At 52.7% G+C, this 27,159-nt stretch overlaps 1 protein-coding gene across 1 annotated transcript; it reads left to right on the top strand.

Annotated features, from left to right (window-relative positions):
- Positions 1-380: 380 nt before the first annotated feature.
- On the top strand, positions 381-23,845 carry ankrd50 (ankyrin repeat domain 50). The gene is made up of 4 exons (XM_030108857.1): positions 381-553; positions 2,765-3,668; positions 10,554-10,786; positions 19,200-23,845. The coding sequence occupies exons 2-4, from the start codon at positions 3,196-3,198 to the stop codon at positions 22,727-22,729; spliced, it is 4,236 nt and encodes a 1,411-aa protein (XP_029964717.1). The 5' UTR covers positions 381-553; positions 2,765-3,195; the 3' UTR covers positions 22,730-23,845.
- The last annotated feature ends 3,314 nt before the right edge of the window (positions 23,846-27,159 follow it).

Below are 27,159 nucleotides of genomic sequence, written 5' to 3'. Positions count from 1 at the left end.
ACAATGATAGGAAGAGCCGACATCGAAGGATCAAAAAGCGACGTCGCTATGGTGGTTCTGGTCCCGCTTTAGACCAGAACATGTGGACTCCGCAGCAGGATATTGAGGTTCAATATTATCGGTTTGTGTTTAGTTGGTGGAAAAAGCTGCAGCAGAGTTCTACCAGGAACCGGAACCGGAGCAGAGAACCGTCTCTCCGGGCTGCAGGCCGCTGCTGCTCCGCTGTCCACCGGCAGAGGGCGCAGTGTGTGTGTGTGTGTGTGTGTGTGTGTGTGTGTGTGTGTGTGTGTGTGTGTGTGTGTGTGTGTGTGTGTGTGTGTGTGTGTGTGTGTGTGTGTGTGTGTGTGTGAGCAGCAGCACAGTGAAAAGAGGAGTGGAAGAAAGACGGACGGACTCGGTCGACATGGAGCTTTGATCCGGATCAGACGGGGACCGGGACTCTGTGGACCGCCGGACCGGGACTCTGTGGACCGCCGGACCGCGTCGGGCCGCACCGGACCCGGTTTATTCTGGTTTTTGTTCACGGAGCGGAGGACGATCCGGATCTGAAGAGGTGAGTCAAACCGTGCGGATCGAGGAGGTTCAACCGGAGCCAGAATCCCCGACGTGGTCCACGAAGGTCCGGATCGAAGTTCGGAGCAGTTCTTAATCCACCAGACAGCTGGTCGATCCGGTCTTGATCGGATCGGTGGCTTTACAGCGGCTCTCTGTGGAGGAGGTCTGGATTTGGGAAATGGGTGAGGTTAGTCCTCCATACAAAGACTGAGACCCGGATCCGTGTGAGACCCGGATTCCACTGATCCGACAGGGTCTCTGCTGGATCCGACGGATCCCAGACGGTCTCTGCTGGATCTGAGGTGGTCTGTACTGGATCTGAGGGGGTCTCTACTGGACTCACGGGGTCTCTGCTGGACTTACAGGGTCTCTGCTGGATCTGAGGGGGTCTTTACTGGATCTGAGGGGGTCTCTACTGGACTCACAGGGTCTCTGCTGGATCTGAGGTGGTCCTTTCTGGACTTATAGGGTCTCTGCTGGACTTAGGGGGTCTCTGTTGGATCTGAGGTGGTCTGTACTGGATCTGAGGGGGTCTCTACTAGACTCACAAGGTCTCTGCTGGATCTGAGTTGGTCTCTGTTGGACTTTGAGGGTCTCTGCTGGATCTCAGGTGGTCTCTGCTTGGTTTACAGGGTCTTTGCTGGACTTACAAAGTCTCTGCTGGATCCTAGAGGGTCTGTGCTGGATCCAAAAGGTATCTGCTTGGTCAGAGGGGATCTCTGCTAGACTTAGAGGGTCTTTGCCAAATCCTAGAAGGCCTCTGCTGGACCTTAAAGCGGGTCTGCAGTGGATCCCGTTAAGGCTCCGTCCAGGACTTGAGGGCATGCTGTGTCCCAGGCTTGAAGTTTCATAAAGTCAAAGTAGAGGACATTAAAACCTTCAGTGTGTCTCTAAACCGTCCCGACAGAGTTTTCAGAAAGTCCTGAAGACGTGGAGCGGCTCCTGAAATAAAACACCGACGGTCCAGCCGAGGTTCTTCCTGATTGTCTTGGTCAGAGGTTCCTCTGAACTGAAGAAACTTTTGTTTTGGTCGATGTATTTCACGTATCCATAAGTATGACAGGAATCTGAGTCCCACAGCGTGGACTTTGTCCTCCTGGTCAGTAACGGCCAGTTAAACAGCTTCTGTCCCTGAGAAAACGTCAACGTCAGCATCGGTTAGTTCCTGTGGTGATGGAGAATAATCGGTCCTGAGCAGAGCCCGTCCAGATGTTCACACTGCATCACCTGGAGTTGATGAAGACACAACAGAAAGCTGGACCAGACACCCCAATGTCCTCCAGCTCTGGAACCAGCCTGACATGTTGACCCGGCGGATGTTGGACATTGTGGTATTTTCCTGGTGTTTCCATGGTGTTCTGGTGACGTTGTCATGGAGTTTCTGTAGTGATGTTGGTTTTGTTTTGTTTGTTTTTTTTCCACAGTGTTGTGAAGGTGTTTTCCTGGTGTTTTGGTGATATTGTCCTGGTGGGTCTGTAGTGTATTTTGTGGTATTTCTAGTGTTTTGGTGGTATTTTCCTGGTGTTTCCATGGCGTCTTGGTGATGTTGTCCTGGTGGTACCGTAGTGGTTTTGTGGTATTACTAGTGTTGGGTGGTATTTTGGCGGTATTTTCCTGGTGTTTCCATGGTGTCTCGGTGATGTTGTCTCGGTGTTTTCACGGTGTTGCCTTCCTCCTGCGTCCATGTAAACAAGCGAGTGTGAGTCTGGACTCTCTACCCTCAGTTCAGGACGGATGTGGACTGTTTGGGATTTAAAGTCACATAGGAAGGAAGGGGGTTTGGGGTGGGGGGGGGGTCACTGGACGGACTGGAGAGACGAGACGAAGCCTGCCAAGAATGTATGAACTGATGGAAACGGCTCGTCCAGCTGCAGGAGAGGGGCTCAGTCTTCACTGGAAGTGTGTTTGACAGTTGTGTGTGTGTGTGTGTGTGTGTGTGTGTCTGTGTGTCTGTGTGTGGTGTGTGTGATGAGGAGTAACTGTTGCTGCTCACATGCAGGCTTTGTTTGCTGTGTGTTGGTGATTCGCACAATTATATTCATCCTTCTTTTCAGCACCTACTTAAATAAGTAAGAGGATTAGTTGTGCATTAGCAGTGATCATGAAGGTTAGCGTCGAAAGTATTAGATTTTTATCCTGACTCAGTTCTCTCTCTCTCTCTCTCTCTCTCTCCCTCTCCCTCTCTCTCTCTGGCTCTGGGTTTTTCCAGGAGCGGCTCCAGTCCTGGGTGTTGTGGAGGAGCTGACTCTGCTCTGGATGTAATGGAAACTCTGTCCTGGTCCGATCCTCAGTGGTGAATGTCATGAAGCTTCGGCTGGAGTTCGCCGGCGGCTGCAGTCCGGAGCCGGCCGCCCTGCCGAGTCCGGCGCCATGCTGAGGAGTCGCACCCTCGACCCGGAGGAGCTCGGTTCAGGCAGCGGGAGAGCTGGAAGAAGTTGTTGGAAAATCTCTGGATCCTGCCTTTTTTTATTTGACCTAGATTCGGCGTAGCGCTCCGCGGCGCTGCTGCAGCTCGCCGCTCTGCGGCTGACGGCACGGATGTTTGAGTTTACAGCCGTCCTCTGCTGGAGTCCGTAGAATGAGGGGCAGAATCAAGACCCCCCCTGAGGAGGAGTAGGTGGAACCGCAGCGCAGATCAACATGGCCCAAACCAGCCTGCTGCAGGGCAAACGCTTCTACTGCCGGGACTGGGTCTTCCACAAGATCCAGCACTGCCTGCAGGAGAAGAGCAGCGGCGCTCCCGGCAAGCAGCCGGCGCCGCCGGGCGGGGGGGCCTCCAACCCCGCCGGCTCCGCCAAGCCCGGCGGGTCCTGGGGGGTCCTGCTGGTGGGGGGCCCGGGCAGCGGGAAGACGGCGCTGTGCACGGAGCTGCTGTGGCCCACGTCGGCGCAGGGCGCCCACCGGGGGCTGCACCAGCAGGGCCTGGCCTTCCACTTCTGCCGGGCCGACGACGCCGACACGCTGTGCGTCGGCGGCTTCGTCCGGGCGCTGGCGGACCAGATCCGCCGCGGCGGCCTGCTGCCGGGGTACGAGGAGAAGCTGCAGGACCCGGCGGCGCAGAGCGCCCTGCAGCCCGGGGAGTGCGAGAGGAACCCGGCCGAGGCGTTCAAGAGGTAAGACGCCCTCCTCGTCCCGCCGCAGATAGACAGCGGCGGCTGATCCGCGGCGGCGGGATGTCAGCCGCCGCTTCATCAAACGTCGAGATACAAAGCAAACATCCACCCCTTCAGCTCCACGTGGAGACGAGGCGCTCAGATCCACAGTCAGGCTGCTGGTTCGGTTTCCACGCCGTCCAGCGCCTCCCGGCCGCGGTTCGGTCGACCTGTCGACTCGTCCCGCCGCGCCGTCCGGTGCCTGTTTCTGTTCCTCACACCCGCTTTGTCCTGACATTTGGTGAGCCTGGAAATGTAAAGAGCAGAGCGAGCCCCTCCCCCCTCCCCCCCACCTCCACCTCCACCTCCATCTCCACCTCCTGACCCCTGCCCCTCCCCCCTCCGCTCCTCGGCTCAGTCCTGGCTGTGTTGGTTTTCCCCCCTGCTGGGACCTGCTGGGTGGGACTGGTAGCCAGCTGGCTTCCGCTTGAAGAGACACTGCATTAGAGCTCAGGTTTTAGTGTTTTCATGTTGCATCAGATCAGCGTTTCCCAGTCCTGCCCCCCCCCCCCAGAGCCCGATGACGAGCAGATCTTCTGAATCAGGTGTGAACGTCCAGCGGCAGCATGTTACTCTGTCTGTCCAGTCTCTCTGCTCTTGTCTGTCGCTGCACAGTACAGGTCACAGTCCCTGCAGGCTGGAATGCAGCACTGAACACACACACACACACACACACACACACACACTCACACACTCCTCTCGTCTGGCCATCTGGTGACACTTATTGCACCATCTCAACATCACACACGAGGAAAAGTAGGTCAAACGTTGAGCGAGGTGAATCATTCCGAGCAGTTCAGGATTTCTGCTTGTAGCCGGACTCCGTCCTGGGCTGGACTCCGTCCTGGCCTGGACTCTGGTCTAGGCCAGGTTCTGGTCTGAGCCGGGGTCTGGTCTGGGCCGGGCTCTGGTCTTAGCCAGACCCCAGCAGGTTCTGGTTACTGTCATTCTGTCTCCACCAGCTCTCTTGTTCTGCAGGAGCCTTGTTTGGTTTTGCAGATTGAGTGTGAGCCTCGGTCCATAACAGCTGCAGGACGCAGGTTTTAGCCCCTCCTCCTCCCTTCTAGCTGTGATTTTAGACGTCGGCTGCAGGCCGGGTGCTTGAGGCCCCTGAAATTCTTCAGCCGGTCAAACAAACAGGCCTGTTTGTGTGGTAGTGATGGCCGGCCGAGTGTTAATCCGCTGAAACCTGCTGCAGACATGAATTCACGTCCAGACTGCCGCCCGGCCACACGTCTCCTCTGCACTGCTCACCCGTCCATCCTTCAGGACCTCAGGTCATGTTTTCATGTGTTGGGCCGCCACTCAGCGGTCCGGACCCTGGACCGGGCAGCGTCCGCTGCACACTGGGAGACGAGCCTGACGAGCGCTGCAGCCCTCCTGGTTCTCTCGGTTCTCCTGCTTGCTGGCTGTTGTTTCATTGCTCACAGCAGAACTGTGTCAGCAGCACAGGGAAGCATTAATTCCTCTGTCGCTGTGTGGCTTTTTAGAGAACTTGATATGAGGCCGGCTGAGCATCTGGATGCAGCTTCAGTAAAGAGACGCTGTTGAGCGCAGCAGTTTACCAGGTCAGCTGACTTATCTTTCTGCTCTGGATGTTTTGTCTCCAAGTGGCGTCTTTCAAACTGTCACCAGCTGAAGACGGACGTCGCACTGCGGCCTCTCCTCGTCACGCTGTGGTGCAGCTGGAGCCAAAGTCAAGATGTGCTTCGTCAGATTTTTCTACTTTTTGGTTTAGATGGAATTTGATTTGGAAGAGCATTTGGCAGTGCTTCATCTTCTGCATCATCTTTTTCTGTGTACTCAGTGGTGGCCACCTTGAAAAATGGCCGCTGTCTTGAAAGTTTTCAGTGGCTAACATGTTTTATAAAAACAACAATCCTCAAGGAGCACGTGTGCCAGTTTCTATTTCTGGAAAAGAACGATGGCTACAGTGATCCGCTCCACCCCACTGAGCAGAACGTGGTCCAAAACACGTCTAGAAGGTGTATCTCTGGACATCCAGGAGACGTCCTCAGAGGAGCCGGGGTGAAAGTCTTTTATACGTCTTTCTTGGAAGTTGTATGGTTGTCTTGCTAGGACGTTGTATTGATGTCAAGGAAAAGACGTCCCATTAATCTGACATCCTGAAGACGTCCTCAAAGGAGGCGGAGCAAAAGACTTCCAAGAAAGTTCTCCCTACTGGGGTGCTGTGGTTGTTTAATTCCTTGGTTTACTCTAGAAAAGTAAGGTCCTTCTACAGATTCAGCCTTGAAGGCGCCTGATCCCAGTACTAGACATTCAGTAGACGTCAGAAAAAGACGTAGTCTGGTGTTGGTCTGAACCTTCGTGGGACCAAAACTGGACGTGCAAAAACGATGTTGAAAAGACATTTTTGTGCAGTGAGCTGTTCTGGCTCCTTTTGAGGACGTCGGATAATTATTTCAATAAAACATATTTTCTTTGACATCAGTACACCGTCCAAGAAAGACGTATATAAAAAGACTTTCATCCGGGCTCCCCTGAGGACGTCTCCTGGGTGTGCAGAGAGCTCCTTCTCCTTATAGATGTGTATTGGACCACTCTGCTCAGTGGGTCTGTTTAGTTCAGGGACACTTTCAGTATGAATCCTATTCAATGTTTTATAAATGAGGCCCCCGTCCTTCTCCAGACTCCCAGTGTTGTCATTCTTGTTTCTCCAAACAGCAGTTTGAGCTGCTGCTGAGGAGTGTGTTTCTCTGTAAAGACCATGAAGAGGACTTGGACAGTTTGAAGGGTTTGATTCCTGAAGCTTTTCTCTGGAGGACTTTCTAGAAGCATGTTCAAAACTCCCTCACGTCTTTGTGCGATTGGTGCGGTTCAGTGAAGGTGCTGACACTTGGCTCTTTAAAGTATTGATCCTACAAGACAGCAGGTCATGAAATGCTCTCATCGGGCTCTGCTGGAGCCTGGAGGAGGTGGTGAAGATGAGTGAAGAGGCTGCTGTCAGCCGGGGCGTTTCAGACACACAGTCGGCTCCGAGTGTTGACTGCTTCACCGTTCACCGCTAACTGACAGCGGCTCGCCTTCGCTCATGTGGCGCACAGCTGCAGAACGCTGGCCGCAGAGAGAGCCGCAACCCAGAGGCCACGGAGGGGCGGGGGAGGGGGACGGGGGGCAGGGGGGCAGCGATGTGTTGACTCAGCAGATCGATGCTGTCTCCACACCAGCCTCCATCCAGCCTGTCCCTTGAGGTCTCTGCAGACCTCCAGACCTCCAGGCTTGGGCCTCCATGTTCATGCAAAGTATAAACTGGGTGGGGAGGAGACCGGTCCCCCTTCGCCGAGGCCAGCTTCCGCATTTCTTTCTCTCTTAATAATTTGATTTGCAGCCCGGTGCTGCTCCGTCCGCCGGTTCTGACACCACATGCTGTCAAACAGCGCACTTCTTCTCTTTCTGGTCCTAAACGACGTGTTGAGCAGAGCTGGGACTATTTGGTTCAGGAGGTCGCGACCTCCCTGCTGTGCTGGGCTGGTTTTCCGGGCCAGGTATGCTGCAGGTTTGTCTCTCAAAGTAAATCAGCTTTTCCCTAAGCTTATTTTCTCTCCTTTATCCCGCCGGCTTGTCTTTGTCTTTTGACTCTTTGACGGCCTGAAAGTCGCAGTATTGTCAGAGAAGAAAGGCTCTTTGTTCGGCCCACTTGCTGTCACTGTCAGTTTGATTGTCTCAGCAGCAGCGTGGCCTCAGACGGCTCACTCACTCAGCCCCAGCTCCCCGGACTGGCCTGTAGGTTCTGCAGGTTCTGTAGGTTTTTAAATGTCAGTCAATACACACACACACACACACAAATAGAAAATCGATTCACAACGGTCTGTAAACAAACTTATGAATGCACCATACAGAAAGTACATAATCTGACATGCTTACGCTCGACATATTTGTGGTTACAAAAGGCCATGTCATTTTGCAAAGCATTGTGGACCATGCTCACCATCTTTGTTTACATCGATTTGCTATTGCTACGAGAGACACTCTGATGTGTTGGAAAAAATACACGGTACCAAAGAGACGAGCTGGACCCTGTTCTGACGGCTCGGTACCACGAAGACATCGGGGGGATCGGCGGATCAGAGCTGTGACCACGCCCTGCCTTCAGCTAGCCACTTGGCTAATGCTAGCAGGATACTACGTGTTACAGTGTATTACACACGTTTAGATTCATATTTGGATTAAAAGCCATGAACACACCAGGTGAGAGTGATGTGTGTGTGTGACTGCTGCTATCCGGGTGCTAGCTTCGGCAGACTTTAACTCTGCTCCAGGACTCAAACGGTCCTCACATTCGGGGTTAACTCCCCTCCTTCACAGCAGTCCACAAAGCAGAGAAATCGTTGCCAGCACATTTTTTGTAAAGCCGCCTCTAATTCAGCTAACTCTGCCACGAGGCTAACAGCAGCTACTCCGAGCGTCCGATGACGTTAGCGCTCGCTCGCTTCTCCACGGCGGTCAGGACAGCTGCTCGTCTCTTAAAGGAGCCATACCCTCTAATACCACAGGCCATTGCTAACAGAGCACCTTTCCACCATGCCTTTAACTTGTTAAAGCACAAAAGACACGAGGACAGCGCCGTGTAGGCATCCTCATGTATTTTGTAATCATTTCTGTATCATGGATATTTATTACTTTGAGTGTTAAATTTTGTTAGTACAAAAAAATGACAGTTTGAAAATGACAGTATGAAAGTTGTGAGAGTGAATGGTTGGTGGTGGTCGGAGGGGCCGATGGCGCAGATTGGCAGCCTCGCTTCCGTCAGTCTGCCCCAGGGCAGCTGTGGCTACAGTAGTAGCTTACTACCACCCAGTATGGTGTGAATGAATAATGCAATGTAAAGCGTCTTTGAGTGTCCTGAAAAGCGCTATATAAAACCAATGCATTATTATTATTATTATAGTTTGAAACAAAGACAAAAAGGCGGCTGTTATATATATATATATATATATATATATATATATATATATATATATATATATATATATATATGGCCTATAAATAGCCTATAATGATAAGCCTGTTGGGTGTAGAACAGTTGGAGGTCCTGGTCTGTAGAGCCTGTCGGCTCAACGCTCAGTAGATTCTGGGGCTTTAAGCAGTTCTGACTGGAGTACTCTGACGCTCGTGAAGCTCTTTTCTTTATCTTGTCCATTCTTGAAGTGTCCAGTCTTTTCCAAATCGTTCCCAACCTAAATGTTGATGGTTCTTTAGTCTGTGGTTGGAATTGTTCGACGCCCCCGGGTTATTGCCAGGCTGTTACGTCTTGCTGAGACACTCTTCCAGCGTTCTATGGTGCGTCCCACAAGCGACGTCGTTCTGTGGAAGCTTGGTAGTCGGTGTGTCCGTCCTGTCATCTGGAAGCTGGCTGAGTTTTCTCTGAGCGACAGCCGCTGTGAAGATCCCGGGACGCCCCGGAGCGGCGCCCGCTCTCAGCTCACCGCTTTACTTCCACTAATTGATTTGCTCAAGTCGCCCGTCTTCGATGTTTAATTAACCTAAACCCAGATTAAAATGTCACTGATGTGAAGATCTGCTCTCTCGGCTGAGCTGTAAGTAATTCCCTCCGTTCTGGGAAACGGCGTCCTGTTGGTGGCGGTCGCAGTGGAGCACAAGCAAGACGTTCACGCAGCACTAAATGCGGTTGTCGGCCGTCGGCGAGCGCTGGCGCGTGACGCTTCACGTCGGCGGTGGAGGAAGCGAGCGCGGCGTTCCAGCTGCTGCACGCAGCGGAGCGTTGATGCAGAATGCCAGGCATGGCGCCGGCTCTCTGCCACAGGCCCGGTTTTAACGGCAGCAGAACTTCCTGCCTGACTGCTTCTCGTGCTAGTTGCTCCACTCAATTCTCCGCACATCTTCGACATCGTCATAGTAACTGGCGGGCGGCGGGTTTCGAACGCCTGTCTGCTCTCAGCTCGGCTCGTCGGCAGTTAATGGATCCGCCTACACTCCGCCGCGGCGTGGATCGCCGAGACGCCTGCTCCTCACAGCTGTGTGGTCGCAGTGCCGCGCTACAGGAAGGAAGAGCGGTCTGCGGCGCTGTCATGAAGCACCTTCACACAGCAAACTGAACAGGAGAATCACAAATAACAACAGGCTCCTTCAGTCACGTCGTCAGGAAACGTCTGCTTCTGTCATCCACCACAGAAGATGCACACCTCTGCAGCGCCGGTCAGAATCAGTCCGCCTCGCTCCCGACGGCACAGGGGAGCTTCTCCTCGTGGAGGAAGAGGTGTTTACAGAACAGAACAGTGTTTTCTTTCATTCATTCATTCATTTTGGGCTTTTCCTGTTGAGGATCACGGCGTGCTGGAGACAAACGGGGAGGACGGGGTCCGACGAGGACAGTTCTCCTGTCCATCGCAGGGCCAACACAGAGTGTTTGGACCATGAGAGGGAGCCAGAGTACCTGTAGGGAACACACAGACACACACAGACACACACAGGGAGAACATGCAGACTCCACACAGCAGAACCCTGGACCCCGGCTGGTTTCAACCCTTTTTACTGTGAAGCAAGAACGCTGTCACTGCACCTCTGTGTGGACGAAATGGAGCAAGCAGCTCCGAAACCAAACGTTATTTTTTTAAATGGAACGAGCTATGCTACATGCTACATGCTAACTAGCCCGTGAAGCTGTGGAGGCGTTAAAATCCTGCTGGCAGGATGTCAAACAGCTTTTCACGTTTGCTGAAACTACTTGTTAACACGACTTTCAGTTTCAGGTTGGAGTGTGTGTGTGTGTGTGTGTGTGTGTGTGTCTGTGTGTGTGCGTGTAGTGTGTGTGCGATGCGGTTCCAGTATCGGTGGCCTGACCTGTGACCTTGCTCCCCCCTGCAGGTGCGTCCTGCTGCCTCTGCTGAGCGTCAAGCCTCCCCCCCAGGCGCTCTTCCTGCTGGTGGACTCGGTGGACGAGGGCTGCCAGGCGGGGGAGGGCGAGCAGCGCTCGTCCCCCGGCTCCCCCCGCACCATCGCCGAGCTCCTGGCCGGCCAGCACGAGTTCCTGCCGCCCTGGCTGCTGCTGGTCTGCTCCGCCCGGCGCCAGAACAAGGCCATCACCAAGCTGTTCACAGGTAAAGATGCCGGGGACGGGTTCTCCTCTGAGGGACGGGTTCTCCTCTGAGGGACGGGTTCTCCTCTGAGGGACGGGTTCTCCTCTGGGGACGGGTTCTCCTCTGGGGGACGGGTTCTCCTCTGGGGGACGGGTTGTCCTCTGGGGGACGGGTTCTCCTCTGGGGACGGGTTCTCCTCTGGGGGACGGGTTGTCCTCTGGGGGACGGGTTCTCCTCTGGGGACGGGTTCTCCTCTGGGGACGGGTTCTCCTCTGGGGGACGGGTTCTCCTCTGGGGACGGGTTCTCCTCTGGGGACGGGTTGTCCTCTGGGGGACGGGTTCTCCTCTGGGGACGGGTTCTCCTCTGGGGGACAGGTTCTCCTCTGGGGATGGGTTGTCCTCTGAGGGACAGGTTCTCCTCTGGGGACGGGTTCTCCTCTGAGGGACGGGTTCTCCTCAGGGGGACGGGTTCTCCTCTGGGGGACGGGTTCTCCTCTGGGGGACGGGTTCTCCTCTGGGGGACGGGTTCTCCTCTGGGGACGGGTTGTCCTCTGAGGGACGGGTTCTCCTCTGGGGGACGGGTTCTCCTCTGGGGGACGGGTTCTCCTCTGGGGGACAGGTTCTCCTCTGGGGATGGGTTGTCCTCTGAGGGACAGGTTCTCCTCTGGGGGACGGGTTCTCCTCTGGGGGACGGGTTCTCCTCTGGGGGACGGGTTGTCCTCTGGGGACGGGTTGTCCTCCTTTAAAGGAAGGGTCTCCTCAGCAGTGAAGCCACAGCTGTAGAGCAGTGAGGAACGTGGACAGTTTCTCCTCATGCTGCCAGTTTAGTTCTTCCACTGCTGCTCTTCCATCCAGACTTTGTGCACTGAAAGCTTTGACAGTGGAATGATGACCTTTGACCTTCACCGTCCATGAATGCCTTCAGCAGCATCTTTGTTGTGACGGCTGTTCTCATCCAGACCCAGGGAGTTCTCCTGCAGCACTGGCCCAGTTTACGTGGGTGTTTTTATCAGTCTGATTTGTAAACATGTATCACCAGCATCTGTACACATGGAGGCTGGATGAAACGCTCTGAGCCAGAGCTGAAGGTCTCTCCCCACTCTCCAGGTTCTGATCTTTAGCTTTGCAGCCAGCAGTCTTCAGCTCCTAGCAGAGTGTTTGATCTGCTGGATATCAAACATCTCCATGATGCGCTCAGCAGTGAGCGCTCCGCTGTCCGTCCTCCACTCCACCAGCAGGGCTCTGGTGGCGGCCCGCTGGTCGTCTGCCGCGGAGCTCTTTGAACTGCGTCCATCTCTCCTCTCCAGTGTTCGCTCTCTCAGGGTTTTTATTAAAAAGTGTCTCTCAACCACCGTCCAGTTCTTCTGCTTGTCTTTGACTTTCCTAATTCCTACTTCCTGTTTACTCCACACGTCATTACGTCGCTATGTACGAGGGAACGCATGGCAGAACGAACAATCCACCGTACAACACGATCCACCGCCTGCTGCTGTTTATATGAGGCATAAGCAGATCATTGATCGGCGTAGATTACCTCGTACAGTCAGATCCGAAATATAATCCACTCTGAGTGAAGTGGATCCTCTCGGGTGTTTATATGACACCTTTACAATCCACTTCACCTTACAGTCTGGTTAGAAGGAGGATTAATGGACCCATGTAAACCTGCCTATTGATGCCCACAGAAACACACTCACCCACTGCTCCAGTGTTTTGTTCTCGACATCCTGTCTGGAGCCTCAGCAGTGGAGTGAAGAGCCTCCTAAAAATATCAACATGTTTACCAGTCCAGATCGCAGCCACCAAAAGGCTCCCACGTTCAAACCAACTGGCATGTGACGGGAGTGTGTGCTGCGCCCGGGAGTGAATGCTACTCTCAGCTGCTGTGACCAAAGGCTAATGCTAGTACTACTGTCAGCTAATGCTAACTCGGCTGCTGTGACCAAAGGTTAATGCTGATGCTACTGTCGGCTAATGCTGCACTTAGCTGCTGTGAACACAGGCTTGTGGTAGTACTGCTATCAGCTAATGCTACTCTCAGTTAATACTAATGCTATTTATTCTCAGCTGTTGTGAGCACAGGCTAATGCTAATCTAACTCTCAGCTGCTGTGAACACATGCTACAACTAGCATGCTAATAATACCGTCAGCTAATGCCAATGCTATTGTCAGCTGCTGTGGACTCAGGCTAATGCTAATGCTCCTGACAGCTACTGCTACTCCCAGCTAATGCTAATGCTTCTCTCAGCTAATGCTATTCTTACCTCCTGTGAACTCAGGGTAATGCTAAAGCTGCTGTCAGCTAATGCTACTCTCAGCTGCTACGGACTCAGGCTAATGCTAATGTTACTCTCAGCTGCTGTGGATTCAGGCAAATGCTAATGCTACTCAGCCGCTGTGAACACAGGCTAATGCTACTCTCAGCTGCTATGGACTCAGGCTAATGCTAATGCTAATGAGCTGCTGTGAACACAGGGTAATGCTAATGCTACTCTCAGCTGCTGTGGACTCAGGCTAATGCTAATGCTACTGAGCTGCTGTGAATACAGGGTAATGCTAACACTGCTGTGCACACAGGCTAAGGCTACTCTCAGCTGCTGTGAACACATGCTAATGCTACTCTCAGCTGCTGCGGACTCAGGCTAATGCTAATGCTACTCACAGACAGATAAACTGACTTAGCTGAGGATCAGTGAGACTCTTCTTCCTTTAACCTGGACATCATTGACCGTGTGGTGACAACACATTCAGCTAATGCTAAAGGTCAACATGGAGAGAGGGCAGCTCTGTGGTTTTCATGTCCTCAACAGATAGTTAGCGCTATCCACGTCACCTTATATCACATTTTCCCTCCAATCTGAGCCGCTGAGTGTCTGACTGCAGCAGTTCTCTCCTGAAACGCACAGCTTCTTCCCCGGGAGGTGAGCGCTGAAGCTCTTGCTCGCTCCGCTGTTTTCCTCCCGGCGCCGTGCGGGAGGAATGTGTGCTTTGGGAAGTTTTCAACACCTCTGAGACGCAGCAGGAAGACGGAGGCACGCCGGCCGTGCAGCAGAAAGCCTCTGCGGCTTCCGCTCGGCTAACGCCGCCACACAAAGAGCGGTCTGTCGGTCGGGAGCAGAGTTTCCGCGAAGCTTCAGGAGCTGAAGCCACTCTGGCAGCGCGTCATGTGACACAGCAGCTGCTCCTGTACGGCCGCCACGGGGCGGCGTGGAAACACTGAGCCGGCCAGTTTGGTCCACAGCCGACTGGAGTCTGGCCCAGTGCAACGAGGCCTCCGGCAGGAGGGGGGGGGCAGGAGGAGGAGGAGAGCGATGGAGGGGCGGAGGGAGGGGACTGTTTAAATAGAACAGCCTGGACCTCGCTCTTCTTTCTGACGAGTGAAGCGGCAACACGCTTCAGGTCGGCGAAGTGTTTGTTTCCCAGTGAATAGCTCTCTCTGTGTGGTCGGGGTGTGGAGGCGCTCCGTCACTCGTCTCGAGAAGGAGGGACGCCGACTGACTGAGTCCAAACATCCGGTCCGGCCCAGTGGAGGTCCTCTGAAGAACCAGACCACGGCTTCCACTCGCCGCAGACACTGACAGGAAGTCAAAGAGCCTGGAAACCAGGATCATATGCCTGAGGAGCAAACAGGCTGCTGAACGCAAACTCACCAGAATACACTTTAAAATACTGCCGTCGGGATCCAGGGTCAGGGGTCAGGGGTCGTCAGGATCCAGGGTCAGGGGCTGTCAGGGTCTGTGGTCAGGGGTCATCAGGATCCAGGGTCAGAGGCCGTCAGGGTCTGGAGTAAGAGGTTGTCGGGTTGTTTGGGGTAAGGGGTTGTCGCGATTTGGAATCAGGGGCCATTGCGATCTGGGGTGAGGGGTCGTAAGGGTCTGGGGTTAGGGGGTTGTCGCGATCTAGAGTCCAGGGCCGTCGGGCTCAGGGCCTTGACCTGGAGTCGAGGGCCGTTGCGATCCAGGGTGAGGGGTCATCATTGTCCGGGGTGAGGGTTCAGGGGTCGTCGGGGTCGGGGTCGGGGCCCCTTGGGTTGTCGAGGGTCGTCGGGATCTCGGATCGGGGGCCGTTGGGTCGTCAGGGTCAGGGGCCGTTGGAGTCAGAGACTGTGTGGTCATCAGGATCTGGGGCAAGGGCTCATCGAGTCGTCAGGATTTGGGGTCAGAGGCTGTTCCGATTCGGGATGAGGGGTCATTTGGGTCTGGGGTCAGGGGTCGGGGGGGTTTCTCTCTGCCTCGGTCCTTCCACACTTCACTCCCCTGATCTGGGGAACCGGATCGGGTTGAAGGAGCGGCGGAGCTCCACACTTCGTCTCGGTGGCGTGAAGCGCCTCGCTGCTGTCTTCCTGCTCAGTCCGGCCTCGTTAGCGTCTCTTCTCAGGTTCCAGCATCGATTGTTTCTGATCCTGATTCCTGAGGAACATGTTTAATTACCCCCCCCCACAGACATGCTGATTTATGTCCATATTCATGCCAGCCGCTGTCTGCAGGCTGCATACTGAGCCCAGGACCATAATCCAGGGAGAAGACTGTAATTTAGCAGCATGCAGTCTGACAGTCGGGCAAATTACAGGTCTGCCGTGTCTGTATGTGAACACCTCGGCTCGTGCACTGCGGGAAGGGGGCTGTGAGCCGGGCCGGCCGGCAGGCGGCCTCGGCCCTGCCCGGGTCTCCGGCGCACAGCCAGACCTGTCAGTTATTGATTTAATTGAAGGTTTTAATGAAGCCTCGATTCAACTTTAGCGGGAAAAGAGTCACACTCCAGGGACGGGCTTCGCTTCGGGGAGAAGCTCCTTCAGCTGAATCCAGGGTTTTCTGTACCACCGCATGCCAAGGATGGCTCTGCGGGTACCGGGTTCCTCAGCGAGCTGTTGGGAGTCGATGTTCTTCGATGTCGGCTCTTCCTGTATTTGTGGAGCAGAATTCACCAAGCGTTGGATTGTTCTCCACTATCGGGGAACATGAGCCGGTTTAGACCGTCGTTGGACAGGCTAGTTTTACCCTGCTGATGGTTGTTGCAGTAGTATATATGTATATAACGTCTGCACTTGGCGGCCATCTTGCTGCTGTCAGCTCACTCATAACACTGAGTTCAAGTACTTTAGCGACAAGAACTTGCTCAGTTTTCCACCAGTTTTTAAACTGTTTGGATTTATATAAACACCAGAGCTGTAGTTGTGACACCGTATACTGAATAATTACAACCAAAGGGTTCTAGTCACAGCACAGGGTTCATGTTGAATCAAGATTTAGGCTACAGAAAGCGGACTGGAACGATTATATCTAGTTCCAGATCTTTCCAGGCTGTGGATGGCAGATAATGGCAGGTTTGGCTGGTGGGATCTCAGCTCACAGCTGGACGGAGTGGTCTGTTATGGAGGTAAATGAAGATGTGGACGTCAAGCAGAGGTCAAGCAGAGGTCAGTCTGTGACCGTGAAGCACAGAACCAGCCAGACATCCCACGGTGACAGAGCAGAGCTGAAGCCTTCGTGCTGCTTTCAGGTCTTTAGCTTCAAGTCGGACGTCCGCTTCATGGCTTTAATGATTTGAGCTTTTTCACATTTTGCCTTTTGTGGTGTGAATAATCCTCTCAGGATCGTGGATTATTCAGTGTGTCAGATTTCAGTCTTCCAGCTCAGATGTAGCCCCACCCCCACCCCCACCCCCACCTCAACAGGTTGGACTGGAAATCTTTTCACAGCCCGTGTGAGGCAGGCGTGTCTGGACAGGAGCGTCTGCTCTGCCTCCAGCTCGCACATCCATTGATCGCTCCCCGAGTCGTCGTCGCAGCGTCTCCACGGCTCTGCGGCTCGGACCGCTGTGACTTTCCTCAAGGATTGTTTCAGCTGCTTCCTTCACTCTGGATCCAAACCGCCCAGCGAGGAAACGGAGGTGGAGGCTGACTGAAACACCGACGTGCTGAAACACTGAAACACTAACACACTGACACACTGACATACTGAAATGCTGACACACACACTGAAACAACAGTTGTGTTTTCTGTTGCAGTTGTAGTTGTTGTTTGTGTTGTCTATAATGTTGTACTTGGTGCTGGAGTTGCTGCTGTTCTGCTTGCTGCGGTTCCGGTTGATTCTGTTGCGGTTGTTGATGTCTTGATTTCTGTTGTCATCGTTTCAGTTCAGCTGTATTTAAATATCTGCAGGTACAACACCATTAATTCAAGGCTCCTTTCCAGAGAAAGCTGTGTTGGCAGGCTGTCTCTGTATCCGTGTGTTCCAGTTGAACTCGGTGTTTTTGCAGTGGAAACAGCTGATGCTGTTTTCCAAACACTGCAGAGCAGCTCGGCGCTCTGAGCTCTGCTTTAGGCAGACTGGAGGACGTGAGCAGAGCGCCGCCACGTTTAGGTCTCTGTTGTCTTACTGGGTTCAGCCGCTTAAGACGGCGTTCTTCTGAAAAACATGGCGCTGGAGAGGAGACGCTCGCCACGCTGGAATCCTGCAGGGTGACGGGCTTCCAGCGCTGCGACACGCGTCCCATTCCTCGTCTGAACTGTGGATGTAGAACGCAAACAGAGGCTCTTTTGTCTGCGGTGGCTGATCTCCAGATCTGTAATGAGCAGCAGCTGGTTCAGAGGTCTAGACCCGGGAGAGAGCCACCTCCTCACACAACACCCAGATAAATCCAAACACACACAGGTCGAGGTCATCCACATATCTGTTTAACTTTTCATTGAAGAAAATGTTTCTTATAAGAAATGCGAGCATTCGTATCCTGGAGTCGCTTTAATCCAGAGCAGTTTGGAAACTTCTGCTGTACTGCACAGCTTGTCACGGGGTTGAAGGGGGAGTCCTTCACTTTCCAGCCCTCCAAAGCCCCAAGACAAAATTCACCTGGACGATTCATCAAAAGGCTGAAACGTTTCTTCTGCGTTGGATGAAGGCACGCTGTTGTTTTTGTTTGCTGATAGGTCCAGTCACATGGAGAGAAACTTTGTTGTTTCTGTAAAAAAATAAATGAATAAATAAATTCTGGTGCGTTCTGTCAGTGGAGGTTCTGCTGGTTTTCCTCTGGTCCAGCATTCTCAGCGTTCTGGTCCAAACCCTGATCCTCCGATTCTGCTGATTGTGTTTGAAGGTGAACATAAATGCACATTTCAGTGCTTTTATTTTGAAATCAGCAGCGTCATCATAAAGTTACTGTGCATGCTTGTAATGAGCGTGACTCCATCAGGATGGCAGTCGGTCACCGAAAGGTCACATGGAGGTCAGGGACAGGTCAGAAAGGTCACAGAGACTTGACCAGAGACCAGAGACGCTGCAGTCCCAGACAGCCCTGAGCGGTCTGGGGTCACTGAGTTCCTGAACTCTCAGCAGCTTCGTGCTGGAGGGAGACTGATGAAGGATTTCCACAGCTGTGCCTTCCTGCAGCTGGATCCCCGGACCGAGGCGGCTGCCGCTCGTCTTTCAGCGGAAGGGTTAATATTTCAGAGCTGTGGTTTATTCACACGGCTTACAGAAACAGACTTTTCTTTCACGCGCTGCAGAATGTTTGACTTCAACTGTTGTCCCGGCACTCAAAAGAAAGAAGATAAATGAAATGATGAGAGCGAAGCAGGACCGGATTCAGCTGGATGTGTCTGACTGGGAACCAAAACCCGGGGTAGTCTCACCTCCGTCTGCCAGCTGTGGGGCGCCCCGGCCAGCTGCTTAAACCTCTGGGTTTGTTGGGGGCCTCCAGGTGTGCAGAATAAGATTTCACAGCTTCTCTTCCCACACAGTGTTGAACTGAGCGGAGCTGCCTCGGGCTGGACGGCGTCTGACTCAGACTCTTATATAAGCAAAGCCAAGATGTTTTACTGAAAGGAAGAAAACTGTAGATTCTTCAGCAAATGATTTTGGGTTTGACTGCTCAACGTGCAGGAACATGAGGGTGACTGTTTCAGGGATAACGCACATGCTTTTCCCACAGCAGAACGCTCGTGGGCCTCTGGAAAAAATCAGCCTCAACAGTCGTGAGAGAGCCTCTGGCGACGGATGTTCCTGACCCAGTAACCCCGAGAACCATGGGAACTCTGAATACCGGAATGCCTCTTGGGCTTCCAGCAGCACAGACCGCCAAACAGGAGAACAGTTGACTGAATGCCATCAGGCTCCCAGTCCCAGAGGAGTTCCCATCAGCGGCCATTAAGGCTGGCTGTGACTGTTTTCAGTAGGATTTCTAACGTTTGTGTGAGGAACCGCTGCAGAAATGTTTTCTAGAGGCAGACGTGAGGCTCCTCCTCCTCCGTTTATTCTCCTCCATCAGAGTCGGACAGCGCGGCGTTTCTCACCAGAGATTATTTCTTTTCTGATCCAAGAGAGACCTTACCAGAGAAACACTCATGGCTTTGTGTGTGTGAAGTCGTATCCGATGTTATCCAGTTAAATTGAGACTGAACTCATTCTAACCTCCTCCTTCTTCTTCTGTTTGTTTCAGGGTTTCGTAAGATCAGCCTGGACGACCTGCGGAAGGCGTACATCGTGAAGGACGTGCAGCAGTACATCCTGCACCGGCTGGACCAGGAGGAGGCCCTGAGGCAGCACCTGACCAAGGAGACGGCCGAGATGCTCAACCAGCTGCACATCAAGAGCAGCGGCTGCTTCCTGTACCTGGAGCGCGTGCTGGACGGCGTGGTGGAGAGCTTCATCATGCTCCGGGAGATCCGGGACATCCCCGGGACTCTCAACGGCCTCTACCTGTGGCTCTGCCAGAGACTTTTTGTCAGAAAACAGTTTGCCAAAGTCCAGCCGATCCTCAACGTGATCCTGGCCACCTGCAGGCCGCTCACGGTCAAGGAACTGTACCACGCGGTCTGGACCAGGAACATGACTCTGACCATGGAGGACTTTCAGAAGAAGATGGACATTCTCTCCAAGCTGCTCGTCGACGGCCTGGGAAGTACAAAAATTCTTTTCCACTACAGTTTTGCAGAGTGGCTGCTGGACGTAAAGCACTGCACCCAGAAGTACCTGTGCAACGCCGCAGAGGGACATCGGATGCTGGCCATGAGCTACACCTGTCGGGCCAAGCAGCTCAAGCCGCTGGAAGTGCAGGAGTTTGCGCTGCACCTCGTCAGTTCTAATCTGCAGATCGAGCCGTTTAATCTGGCTCTTTGGATGGTGTGGAACGGAACTCCTGCTAAAGACTCCCTGAGCACCTCCATACCACGAGAGCAGGAGGTTCTGCAGCTCCTGGTCAAAGCTGGTGCTCACGTCAACAACGAGGACGACCACGCTTCATGCATCGTACAGCAGGCGCTCGAAAGAGAGGACTCCATACGGACTTTACTGGACAACGGGGCGTCCGTCAACCAGTGTGACTCCAGTGGGAGAACCCTGCTGGGGAACGCCGCGTACAGCGGCAACCTGGACGTCGTCAATCTGCTCATATCTCGAGGAGCCAACATGGAGCTGGAGGACAACCACGGGCAGACGGCGCTCACTCTGGCCGCGAGGCAGGGCCACACCAAGGTGGTCAACTGCCTGATCGGCTGCGAGGCCGACATCAACCACACCGATCACGACGGCTGGACGGCCCTGCGCTCGGCGGCGTGGGGCGGCCACTCCGAAGTGGTGTCCGCCTTGCTCTATGCCGGCGCCAAGGTGGACTGTGCCGACGCCGACGGGAGGACGGCTCTGAGGGCGGCAGCTTGGGGAGGTCACGAAGACATCGTGCTGAATCTTTTGCAGCACGGAGCCGAGGTCAACAAGGCGGACAACGAGGGCAGGACGGCGCTCATTGCGGCTGCGTACATGGGACACCGAGAGATCGTGGAGCACCTCCTGGACCACGGAGCTGAGGTCAATCACGAGGACGTGGACGGGCGGACCGCGCTCTCCGTTGCCGCTCTCTGCGTCCCGGCCAGCAAAGGTCACGCCTCAGTGGTGAGCCTCCTGATCGACAGGGGCGCAGAGGTGGACCACTGCGACAAAGACTGCATGACCCCGCTCCTCGTGGCCGGCTACGAAGGACACGTGGACGTAGTGGATCTGCTCTTGGAGGGTGGAGCCGATGTGGATCATACGGACAATAATGGCCGCACCCCTCTGCTGGCGGCGGCGTCAATGGGCCACGCCTCTGTGGTCAACACTCTGCTTTTTTGGGGCGCCGCCGTCGACAGCATCGACAGCGAGGGGAGGACGGTGCTGAGCATCGCGTCCGCTCAGGGTAACGTGGAGGTGGTGAGAACTCTGCTGGACAGAGGCCTGGATGAGAACCACAGGGACGACGCCGGCTGGACGCCGCTGCACATGGCCTCGTTCGAGGGTCACCGGCAGGTGTGCGACGCACTCATCGAGCAAGGCGCCCGTTGCACAGAGGTAGATAACGACGGTAGGATCCAGCTGATCTTAGCGGCGCAGGAGGGACACTATGACTGCGTGCACATTCTTCTGGAAAACAAGTCATGCATCGACCAAAGGGGATACGACGGGCGCAACGCTCTCAGGGTAGCTGCACTAGAAGGTCACAGGGACATCGTTGAACTGCTTCTCAGTCACGGTGCAGATATAGATTACAAAGACGCTGACGGGCGTCCTACGCTCTACATTCTGGCACTGGAGAATCAGTTGGCCATGACGGAGTATTTTCTTGAAAACGGAGCAAACGTGGAAGCCTGCGACACGGAGGGGAGGACGGCGCTCCACGTCTCCTGCTGGCAAGGCCACGTGGAGGTGGTGAGGCTGCTGATCAACTACCACGCCGACGTGAATGCCTGTGACAATGAGAAGCGGTCGGCCCTCCAGTCCGCGGCGTGGCAAGGCCACACCAAAGTGGTGCAGTTCCTGATCGAGAACGGCACGCATGTGGATCACACGTGCAACCAGGGAGCGACGGCGCTGGGCATCGCCGCCCAGGAGGGCCACATCGACGTCGTGCAAATACTGCTCGAAAACGGCGCCGACCCCAACCACGCCGACCAGTTTGGACGCACGGCCATGAGGGTCGCGGCCAAAGGCGGGCACACAATGATCATAAAGCTTCTGGAGAAATACGGTGCCTCGGCTCTGAACGGCTGCAACCCGTCCCCGGTGCACACGATGGAGGAGAAAACCCCGCTGGCAGTGACGGGTAAAATGCAGTCCCTCACCATCAAGTCCAGTAGCTCCGGCAGTACTGGAGCCGGAGACCAGCAGTCCTCCGGACGGGGCTTACCCAACGGGCCCGTCCACGCCTTCAGCTCTCCCTCCGAGTCTCCTGATTCCACGGTAGACAGACAGAAATCCTCCCTGTCCAATAACTCCCTGAAGAGCTCCAAGAACTCCTCCCTGCGGACGACGTCGTCCACGGCCACGGCCCAGACCGTTCCCATCGACAGCTTCCCCGGACTGACGTTCACCGAGCAGATTCAGCAGCACTCGCTGCCTCGCAGCCGCAGCAGACAGTCCATTGTCTCCCCGTCCTCCACAACCAAGTCCATCAACCAACAGCCGTCGTCGCCATCCGCCGAGTTCGACTGGCCGCAGCTGAAACCCGGACTCAAGTCAAATAAAGGGACCAAGACTGGGAACGGGACTTCAAACAGCAAACGAGCTCCGGGAGACAAGAAGAAGATGAAAACCGGCTCTCAAGGTCAGGTTCTGGAGTACGAGATGACCCAGTTCGACAAGAGGATCGCCCTCAATAAGTCGGTCGCCAACATTTCAGTCAAGGATCCGCACTGCAAGATCATGATTGGAGGTTCTGTTCAGCAGGACAGAGGCCCGGACCCGTTCTTCATCCAGCAGCAGAGCTGTGCCGAGAAGAAGAGGAACGGAATCATGACCAACCCCAACTATCACCTACAGGGTAACCAGGTCTTCCTGGGGAGGGTGTCGGTTCCTCGGACTGCGCAGAACCGGGGTCACCAGGACGTGTTGGAGAACTACCCCATCGGGGAAACGGAGCTCAGCCTGAAACAAGCCCTGAAACTGCAGATTGAAGGATCAGACCCCGGGCTGAACTACAAAAAGGAGACTCCGTTATAGCTGCAGGAGAACCCTGCAGAACATTGATCCAGAACATTGGCTGACGACTGTGACTGGACTGCACTCAACAGAACCAACAGACTTTGCATGAAGAGCGCCCCGGTCTGGACCTGGAACCGGTTCTGGACCCTCTCACGTCGTCATGCAGACGGTGGAGGGAACGTGCCAAAGTGACTGTTTTCATCTGCATTCAAAGAAGAAGCGATTGGAGTATTGATCGCCGATTGTGAACTGATACTTCCACGTGCCTACGTCTGTTACAGCCTTCTCCACGTATTCATGCAAACTGTCTTTTTTTTATTTAAAGATATTTAATAAACAGTGTATGCACTTTTGACAGTTAATTGAGACATGCATCAGTTCCTTTTGTATCCTTCATGTTTGACAGAATCATACCAATGCTTTGTTGTTGTTTTTTTTTTTTTATTATTTTATATTGTGTAAGTTGTTCTACTTGTTCACACTGACAGCAATGTACCACTGCGACATTGTCACAAAGCAGATGAAACCAGCCTGATGCCTTGCTCATGGGCAGATACCCCAAATAATCTGCGTTAAAAACCTCCATTTGTGTGCCCAACCTCCGCTGGCGTATTTATTCTTCGCTTGGAAAAAGCCACTTTTTTTTTTTTTTGCATTTTGTGTTTGGTTGCGTTGGACCATGGTGCTGCGTTCAGGTGCTTCAGTTATTTTGGACTCCAGTTTAGTCTGCTTGCTGCGTTTGTGTGTTCTCCAGACGTCTGAGGAAAGAACGTTGGACATGTCAAGAACAAGCAGGATTTCGTCCCTGTGGGACCTTTCACTTGTGTTGAGCGTTTTGTTTCTGTGCTTAATAAAAAAAACATTTCAAGAACCTTCCCGAGGCGTCAGCAGACGTTTGGTCCCAGTCAGAGAGTGAAAATACTGAGTGGAACCGTGAACCCCTGGCTGTGGTTCTGGAGGGTGTGGGGGCTCAAACTGGACTCTGTCCATCAGCTGTTGACTGGTTGGTCTGGACCGTTTGTCGGATTGTAAATAGCTTCTCATGTTCATCCTTCATCAAAACAATTCCTGTATTACATGAAGTGGAATTTTCTGATGTATATTAACGTGCTGAATAAACATATTTGCTTTACTGCTGGCAAAGGTAATCTGTTGCTTCTTTTCTCAGAACCTTGTCTTTGCAGGGTTGGCATCAGTATTAGCATTAGCTGTTGTCTTTGTCTTAACTGTTTAAAGTCCTGCGGCTTTATTTATAAATGTTGCTTAAGCACAAAACGGCCCTGAAAGAGGCGGACGCCACTTCTACGCCAATATCAGGATTTTAATAAATGAATTTGGCGTGAGAATCTCACACCGCTACACTAACTTTAACCCCGACGTACAGATTTAGGGCTCAAGAGAACCTGCTGAGCAGATGGCGAGGTGGAGAATGGAACCAGTCCTGTCAGGAGCGGGACACTTCAGGACCATGTCCAGTCAGGACAAAACAAAAAACTGTTTTCCTCATTCGGCTCAAAAAGCAGTGGGAAGAAGAGAACTAGTTTCATATGCTTCCTGTCAACAACTCAAAGACGGCAAGGACAACAACCTGAAGGGTTACGGGCTGAACGGCAACTGGATATGGAGAAAACGGATTATGAGCATGTCCTGACTGTTTGGACCCGCTTTCTTTATGTTGACAGAGCATTAGCTTGTACAGCAGCTTGAATCTGTAGATGTTTTGCTTCTTGTGTGTTTATTTCCAGACTGTTCAAAAATTGAACTCCACTGCAGAAACAATCAAACTTTAACCAGTGCTTCTAAATTTAGGTGTGGTGAGATGTGCCTGTCCCCTCAATTTATGAGTTGTCTGAATCACGAAGACTTTCTGAATATTACCAAATCGTGGATTTTCAATAGTTTTGGTTGAATAAACAAGATTACGTGTTCTAAGAATCCAATATTGTTAATAATCCACTCTGCTGGTTTAATGTGACTAGTAAATTAATGGATCACTGATAATTGTTTCGACAAACTTCAACACAGCATTTGAAGTATGGAAGAACCAAGGAGCAGAATAAGGTACAGAGAGCAGATAGTTTTACTTTATTTATAATTTATAAGCTTTTGGAGATTTTAGTTTTTATTTCTGATGTGTATGCATAAACCATATTTCCGAGTTCATTATGATTCTCACTTCTATAGAATATGTTGGCGTCATCTGCAAAAAGTACGAGTTTTAGCAATTGAGATGCATTAAATATGTCATGGAGATAGATGTAACAGTTTTGGTCCCTAAACAGACCCCTGGGGGACACCACAGGAAGTTTATTCAGATGAGTCCAGTCCCATTTTAACATATTGATCTCTTTCTGATCAGGGATTGGTTTTAGCAAAGGCTTTTTTTTAAAATTAAATAAATAAAACATCCAACTGCATGTTTTCTTAGCTCAAGTGCATCTGTGATTTCTTCTCTAGCTTTGAGTATTGCCACGGAAGTGGCTCTTCGTTGAAACACCGTATTGACTTTTGTTAATTATCTGGTTCCACAGTCTCCACCTGGTTTCATCTTCCTCCTCCACCTCCCCTCAAGCTCTTGTTTCACTCTCTGCTAAATGCTCCGTGTCTTCTCTGCCACCCTTGATCGTAAAAGTCCATTGATCAGCAGGCAGAACATTCAGGAGCTAGTTTGCATTGACCATATATGGCAGGAAGTGGGCGTGTCCAGGGCGGGACGTGAGGTGAATCCACCTGAGCAGCAGGGAAAAGTGCTGCAGGTGTGTGCGTGCGTGTGCATGTGCGTGCACGGTTTAATTCGTCTGCAGTATGAATCAGTTTGAATGTAGATGAGGTCCCTGATCATCCATATAGAGCATCTTCCTCCTCTAACATCCAGGTTCTTTCTTTTCACTGCATGCTGTGACCAGATTAGTAGGCGAGTCCTAATGAGCGAACCATCTGGGTCTGGTTCTGTATCTGGGTCACGGTCCAGGTCTGGAGGGTCTCTTCAGGAACCGTCTCCCAGACGCCTCCTCTTCTCCTGATGGTGGATGCAGGGGCTAACAGGTGGCCTCTCCACATGCAGGACGTGGTGACGGTCGGTGGCAGAGCGTCACTGAAGCAAGAAGAAACTGCAGATCTGAATCCGGCTGTTTGTGGAAAACGTTCAGCTCAAGGTTCTCATGGACTCAGAAGAGTCTGTTGTGTCCTTGTGTGCAACATTTTTCCCATCTTGTCTGGAGATGAACGATATTCAGAAGAATGTAAACGGATCCCAGGCAGCCTGCGAGCCAGCTGGACAGCTCCCTCCTCAGTTTCACATGTTCGTGTTTGTTGAAATGTGTTGATCACAGCAGAGATGCCGTTCCCACAGCAGGAATCCAGCAGAGGACGATCTGATCAAACCCTCTCTGACTTCACGATGTGAAAACGACTCTGCTGTCTGCTCGTCTGGGGGAGGTGACTGATTTCAAGCTACTGATAATAAGTGCAATAATAACTGTTTCCATTATCATCATTTTAGCATTAAAACAAAACGCTATCATCTGCTCATTACATTATTGAAGTGGCCTTATAATAGTATATATTAATACAAATAATAGATTCTGTCAATAATGTATCAATATGGCAGCATTTCTTTGAAACACAAGAGTTTGCTTCTGGAATATAATGAAAGGATTCGTTAACAAGTGGAGTCATGTGACTGATGGGATCAGTTCGTCTGATATTTTTCTGCAACTTCCACAAGTCAAACCCAGTCCCGGCTCCAGCTCAGTGCGGAGGACTTGCACTTGCTCCTTTTGTTCCAATTTCTTTCAGGAAGTCCACCAGTGCAACGTGAGACTTAAACACCACAGACACCGTGTTCAGGTGTCCAGTCCATCACTGCTCTAACAGCCTTTTAAGCTTCTCTCCTTTGTACTGTGTGGCTACAACAGGCTTTTTCAGAAATTTCTAAAGGGAATTGCAGACATCAAAAAAATCTGCAACTGCACTTTCTGAAGAAATAGCATGCACAATCACCAAATGCAATTGGTGGTTGAAACAGTGGATGTAAGGCACTTCTCTGTTTAACTTATTTTGTATAAGCTTCTGCATGCCTCCCTCTTTTCCCGACATGACGCTGGCTCCGTCATAAAGGCCTCAGTATACTCCCCCGTCGCCGCTACGTCATTCCTACGACGGAGACGTTGTAGCCCTACGACGGGCTACGTCGGGGCTTGACGTGCGCCTCCCGAAAATTGTGACTTTGCGTCGTTTCGACGCGTGATGACGTGAACGTCGAGGGCTGTGATTGGTCCGCTTTCGCGTTGTTTATAGAATAAAGTAGAACTCACCCGGAATGCTTTTCTGATCCGAACAGTGCTTCAGGAGAAATTGAGATCCAAAATTGAGCGGCGCACATCCCTATACTGTTAGCAGTGTTAGCACTGTTAGCAGACGGGGCTATGTGTATAGCCGCTCCTCAA

This window comes from Salarias fasciatus, chromosome 2 (genome assembly GCF_902148845.1).
Source record: "Salarias fasciatus chromosome 2, fSalaFa1.1, whole genome shotgun sequence".
NCBI classification, from domain to species: Eukaryota; Metazoa; Chordata; class Actinopteri; order Blenniiformes; family Blenniidae; genus Salarias; species Salarias fasciatus.
This window is presented reverse-complemented; position numbering and strand designations above follow the sequence as displayed.